This window comes from Acartia tonsa, chromosome 1, assembly GCF_053477335.1.
Source record: "Acartia tonsa isolate MP-2025a chromosome 1, ASM5347733v1, whole genome shotgun sequence".
In the NCBI taxonomy this organism is placed as follows: Eukaryota; Metazoa; Arthropoda; class Copepoda; order Calanoida; family Acartiidae; genus Acartia; species Acartia tonsa.
In genome coordinates this window covers 38,950,697-38,957,254 of record NC_137260.1, presented here as the reverse complement: position 1 = coordinate 38,957,254, position 6,558 = coordinate 38,950,697, and the positions used below count along the sequence as shown (strand labels likewise).

General features: G+C 32.0%; 1 protein-coding gene across 1 annotated transcript; it reads right to left on the bottom strand.

Annotated features, from left to right (window-relative positions):
• Nucleotides 1–390: 390 nt before the first annotated feature.
• Nucleotides 391–5,278, bottom strand: LOC145319122 (cold shock domain-containing protein CG9705-like). The gene is made up of 6 exons (XM_080160986.1): nucleotides 5,066–5,278; nucleotides 3,116–3,217; nucleotides 2,562–2,636; nucleotides 1,758–1,852; nucleotides 1,009–1,172; nucleotides 391–610 (listed from the first exon to the last, which is right to left on the bottom strand). The coding sequence occupies exons 1-6, from the start codon at nucleotides 5,107–5,109 to the stop codon at nucleotides 545–547; spliced, it is 546 nt and encodes a 181-aa protein (XP_080017112.1). The 5' UTR covers nucleotides 5,110–5,278; the 3' UTR covers nucleotides 391–544.
• Nucleotides 5,279–6,558: the final 1,280 nt, after the last annotated feature.

The following is a 6,558-nucleotide window of genomic DNA, read 5'->3' as shown; positions in this document are numbered from 1 at the left end:
CCGGAATCCGTTTTTTAATAGCGGATTCAGATTCTTAATTGGTAGGCTAAAATTAGCGTCTTGAGTTTTTCTTTCAACTCACACTTTTTGAAGGCAAAGATTATCGTCATTATATATTATATATAAAATCTTTTAAAATCTGGTTCGATTCTCGGAAGTGAATCATAAAGAACACCAAGAACATTAATTTTTAGGACATATGTAGCACCTAATTTTTAAAAAACTCCTTTTAAAATATTACTAGAATTTGTATTCCGAATCCGGAATCCACCATTTTTGGACGGATTCTTGTAAGATCGAATCCGAATCCGGTCCAAAAATTTGACGGATTGCCATCCCTAATGCTATATCTAAAGAACTATTCTGCATTTTTTCGTTGTAAAAAGAATATTTGAATTTGTCTATAATTTATTTAAGCTTTAGATACATAAAAAAACAGATTAAAACCAATTACAATATATTAAAACATGAGGTATAATTAAAAACATTGCATTGAATTGTGCGCGCGTCATACTTTCGTAAGGTTGTACGACAAATAGAAGAACTAAACATCAGCTGCAGCCGGAGTTGTACGAGTGGGAGAACCTTCTAATCTGCCAATCTTTTGCTCCTAAAATATTTTTATAGTCATAATTTCTATAACTGAATTAATTTCCTATCATGCTCCGAATCAGATTAATTTCCGAAGGACTAGAACCAATTTTGGGCAGTTCAAAAACTTTCCAATTCAACGAGAATTTTCCACAAAAAATCTTAAATTAATTCTTATTTTTCAAGTCAAGTGGCTTCGCTAAGCAGACAACAAAAGTACCATTTTAATATATTTAACTATCCGCGGCAAACTGACCATAATACGATGCAAATAACTAAAATGAAAGTAGAGGGTAATTCATTCTATTTTGAGAGGTCATCCTCATTAAATATGCCTAAGACTAATATGATACTCTCTTTAAAATTTTATTTCTGTCCAGCGTATTTTCAGATCATACTAACATTTACTATATATACCTCCTTAATCTCTTCTTGCGACTGTGGCGTGCTCCAGAATTTGTGCGGTTCGTCGGTCATGTTGACCACGCGGACGTGGGCGGCCGCTGCCTTATCAAACTTTGGCGGCAGGGGCTGGAGCTGGAAGGTTACTTTGTCACCAGCACAAGGCGCAAAATCGCTGTCTGAAAATAAATATTTTTAAAATCATCTGATAAATATTTCAGTAACGAAGCTACTCAAAAACTAACTTTGTCAGTAGGTTGATGGATAAATTAGAGACTTCTTAAATTCCGTCTATTCATAAGCTGAATAAGTATATGGGGGAACAAGTGGAAAATTAATTTACTGTCTCCATTCAAGTGCAGCATAAGATTTTTAAAAATTTTTATTTATATATTACATTTTCAGGATTAAAGAACTCTTCTTTATTTAAACGTAAGTTTCTAACGTTTAAGGATTGTGTTAAAGATCAATCAAAACTTAATAGCGGATGCGCACCTAGCATTCAGGTGCTTTGTATAGGAAGGGGTTGGAAAGGGCAGAAAAATAAACTAAACCCATCCCAAGACTCGTCTTATAATCGCCTAAAATCAACCTAGCACTCATATAAAGCCTAAAATGTAGAACTCAATCAGTTCAATTGCTGTCGAAAACTTAAGCTACAGACAAAACAGCCTCGCTATTTTATATACCTAATAAGATTGTCCTATTCTATACTTGTAGCCCTTTATTAGATAATCTTAGCACAATTACATTGAAGAACTTACCAATATCAGAGATATGCATAAAAATATCTTGTGGTTTAATTTCTCCTTTGGCAATTTCTTCCGGGTCAGGACGAATAAAACCATGTCCGCGAGATCTTAAAATAATAAAATAATGTTCATCTTCACATAAAACTTACAGGATGTCTGTGTGTGTAAAAAAAGGATTTCGCTAACCGCTGAACCCATGGGTGGGTATTAGTTGATTTAGTAAACTGTATAAAAGATGTTCTTACTCTTCTTATAATTAGGGTTGGCAATCCGCCCAATTTTTGGGTCGAATTCGGATTCTTATTTTTTGTTGTTGCATATTTTCGGATTATGGATTCTAGCAATGTTTTTAAAGGTCTTTACAAATAAAAAATTCTAGCCCCTACAGCGGCCATTTACTAACCCCTACTTAACCTAACCTAATATGAAATAAGCATAAAAATTAAAAAGCTACCGTGAAAAAAAATCATTTGAATTCTACAAACCATTTTAACAGAAGTTTTTATACAATAAAATACTTTTTTGATTTTTTTCTGCCGCAATATAAATTTTTTAATTCTACAAAGTCATACAATTAACCATTCAAATCCTCGATTTAAAATGCGGATTCAGATTCTGGGTTCAAAATGGGTAAAAAAAAATTGGGCGGATTTCGGATTCGGATTACCAACCCTACTTATAATGAATAATGATAGACTGTAGGATATTTTAAGGTAAAGTAAAAGTTTATTACAAGAATGGCGACGCAGATATTAGCAAAGATATTATCAAATCTGTATAATAAGTTGTCGTAGCATGACTAACATAAGGGGATACCTGCAGAAGTATACAACAGTTCCAGGATGGCGGGATTTCTTCAATTTCTCCAACACTGATTGTGATCTTTTTGGCCTTAATAAAAATAACAGGTTTTAAATTAGTTGCTCATTATCCCAGAGAGAGGACAATGGACTGTTAATAACACTAGTCCAAGGTTTTATAATAACGTTTTCTTATTCGATGTCTTGTGGGGCCTAAGTGAATTTTGATTGATTGGTTGGTTTAATTGAGTGCTCAAACGTTTCAACCACTAATTTTAATCTACAGAAGGGATAATTTGTGTTTCATTATTGGGGATGTACATCAATTTATTGGCCATTGTCTTAACCATTTAGATCCCTATCATTATTCAGTAAAATCTTAATAATTAAAGTATGACAACATACAGGGTTAGATAGCGAAGCTCATACATCTAAACAACTTACTAAAATGAGAGATAAGCACAATCAACAACAAAATCCAGCTTTCAGTAAAGTAAATTACATTTTCTCTATATAATATAGTTAGGATTGTTCCAAAACTTCCAAAAAAGTACTCAAGCAAAATTATACCTGGCATGGCTTTCAAGTTGACCGCCAAACTCCTCTAGAATAGTGTTGAAGGAAGATTCACTGCACGAATCACAACGTTTGCGTCCAAACCTTTCACGGGATCTAAAGTAAAAGTCATTAAAAATTAGGATTATCAAACTCCACATATAAGAAAAACACAGCTAAAGTATGTCCGTACACTTAACTTTCATTGTAAGTTTTGTAATAATGATAAACCAAGAAAAAAAAACTTTTTTACTGTAATAATGATGAACCAAGAAAAGAAACTTGTTTACTGAAAATCTAAATATGGTTTGTACCATAGAACCTAACTTTTTTTTATTACTGCGAATTTATACACATTAAAATATCTATCTTAACCTAATTCATCCTTCTTCCCAATTGTAATTCCATTTAAACTGTTTTTAACCTATTTTTAAAACATATATCAAAAATATACTATGACACCAGCAAAATCAAACTGCAGAGCCTAAATTTGAATTAAGTCCCCAATAAATTTTTTTGGGGGGATTTAAAAATTAATTTTTACTGTTGCTGTGGTCCTTTTTGATCAGAGCAAATGGTCTTTTTTTATTTGGTTAAAATTCATAGCTTTTAGAGTGTTTTGCTTCATAAATATTATAATCTGGTATAAAGTAAAATTAGGCCTTTTGATTTCATCTTAATTAATCATATACAAATATGATATAATATAAGATTATTCAAACTTATTTTTTAAAATATTTTTTAAAGTATGTATCTTTTATGTGTATGGTTTTCATTCTTTTCATTTTAATTAAATAAAAATTATTTAACTACAACACTCTTTTTTAAAATGTAAAGAATTGAAATGAAAGAAGACTTCTTATTGGTTCAGACTTCAGAATTATATGTTTTATTGTATGTTAGATTTTTAAATGAAATTAATTGTTTTAGAAAAAAAAATATTTCCATTGAACAGAGTAATGTTTTTTTTATTGTATCAATATAAAGTGAATTATATAAATTGTTCTAAAAGCCACAATATAACCCCGAGTAAAAAAGACCTTTTGCTCTAGTCAAATAGACCAGAGCAACATTAAAAATTAAAGTTTAAATCCCCTCAAAAAAAGTTTATTGGGGACTTAATTCAAATTTGGGCTCTGCATTCTGATTCTATAGGTGTCCTAATATATTTTTGACCCCCATTCAAAAATATGTTAAAAACAGTTTAAGAGTTGACACTATTGATAAGATCAAAAAAGATATTTAGAATTCCTGTAATATACAAGTATAATTATTTCTGATATTAAGTTACAAAATTCCTCTACAGATATAGAATGGATTTTTATATAAAACAAAACATTTTTGTTTTTCTTTTCATATCATGTTACAACGTCATTACATTAATTAATCCGCATTCTTTTCTGGTAAATTAATATTTTTAGCTTAAATATGTATAATTTTATATATGAATCAATTATAATTTGAAAAAAAACATTATCCGCATGTCTGAAACTAACCACTTAACAGATATGGATCTCCTTAACAAAAACAATCATTCTTCTTAATTGTTCGGGAAAGTTCTTAAAAAGAAATAGTTTAAAGAGGGTACCGTTCCATCGCCCTATTTTTGCATTTTATCTGGACCACCTAGGGCTTATACTAAGCAAAAAATGTTTACTAATCTAAAAAGAATAAATTTAAATTAATCGAATTATTGTGGTTTTGATCTTAAACCAGATTATCAAGTTCTCTATCAACGATATTCCCCCTTTAACTCAACCCCCTCCAATAAAATGAACGTCGAAGTGACCAATAAATTACAGGGGAAATAGCAACCTAAATTAACGACAATTTTCCCCCTCTCATTATATCCACGGACCACGTATATTTTAGAGCTAATGAGAGGCCCCTAACGAGCTAAAAACTACACACGAACGTACTCAATATGTTTATAGAGTGGTGGCTACGCTGACAAAATTGACTTACTTGGGTGATACAGGAGGAGGAGAAAAACAGGCTTCGGTACTCATTTTATAAACTCTAAAATCAAAACAATTTTAAATGCCTTTAATCTTAATAACATTAAATATACCCTATTTGAACTAATTGCACTTAAATATTACAGCTTATCATTATTTAAACAAATTAGACATGTATCAGTGAACGACATACGTACACTACAAATTGCGGTAAAATACTAAAATTGCACGTACAATTTGAATTAACCCTTACCCGTCCTATTAACCCTTGACTCCCAACTCCTCTATGCACCCCCCCCCTCCTCCTATTTTCGCCGGCTTGGGTTAAGATTTACCTGCTTTCTTATTGTATCATGTAAAGGGTTTCATTATTCAGATTTAAATTTAAAAAGGACGTCATCATCCATAAAAGCAAAGCTCAACAAGTCTGACATTAGCCACACAAACAAACAATAACTCTTGTGGAGTGTCAGATAAAAATAAGCAGAAGGTTAATTTGTAACAAAATTCTACATAAATATGTTGCAAAATTGTGCCAATACCTGATGCAGTAAAGGATACTAGCGGCTTCGCCCCTAGCCTCTAGGGGCTTCGCCCTATAAAGTTATGGGAAGTCAACCCTCCTTAATAGAAATATTCAAAAAAATATTCTTTGTTTATTTACTCTGTGGTAAAATTAAACCCAGGTTGTGCGCTTTATGCACAAATATTTTCATTTGTACAAATGAAAATTTCAATTCGTAAAAATTAAACCTATGTTGTTCGCATACACAAAAATTAAAATTAAAAAAAATTTATTTTTTTTTGGGGGGGGGATTCATGGGGGCTTCGCCCCATGTTGCAGTGGGGTTCCCCCACCCCAATTACTGGTTTTTGTTTACAAAAATTTTTAAAAATTATAAATTTTTGAAGTGGGGATTTTTTTATTTTTGGGGGGGTTGGGGTGTCCCACCCCCCAAGAAAATAGCTTATAACCACCAGAGGACCAGTAGGTATATTCCCAGAAGGGTAGAGCCCAATTTGAGCAGCAGTTACTGAGCTTTTACAAAAAATGAAAAAAAAAAAAAAATTTTGGGGGGTGGTTTTTTTTTATTTTTGGGTGGGTTGGGGGTGTCCCACCCCCCAAGAAAATAGCCTAAAACCACCACAGGACCAGTAGGTATATTCCCTGAAGAGCAGAATCCGATCGGTTCAGTGGTTACCGAGATCTTAAGGGACAGACAGACAGACGGACAGACATCAAGCTACTTTGTATTATAGATACTTTCATTTTTATGACAGACCGACCCTAATTCGAAAGGTTGACAAACATTCTTTAGAAATCAGTTGCAAATGTGTTTATAGACGTACTTATATTTTACGACATGAGTGTAGAGATGCTTTGCTTACAAAATTCTGAGACTTGCCAAATATATCAATTCGATAATTATTAAAACATAAAAGCTGAAAATCAACATACCAAGTTTGAAACCGATAGGACAATTCTAATGTAGGTAACTT

Bases quoted from the DNA above. Each gene is read 5' to 3' on its own strand.
- LOC145319122 (XM_080160986.1), bottom strand. From the start codon at position 5,109: ATGAGTACCGAAGCCTGTTTTTCTCCTCCTCCTGTATCACCCAA. The intron at 1,853-2,561 runs GTATCCCCTTAT...TATTATTTTAAG, and splicing joins ACTGTTGTATACTTCTGCAG to ATCTCGCGGACATGGTTTTA. The intron at 1,173-1,757 runs GTAAGTTCTTCA...ATTTATTTTCAG, and splicing joins TATGCATATCTCTGATATTG to ACAGCGATTTTGCGCCTTGT.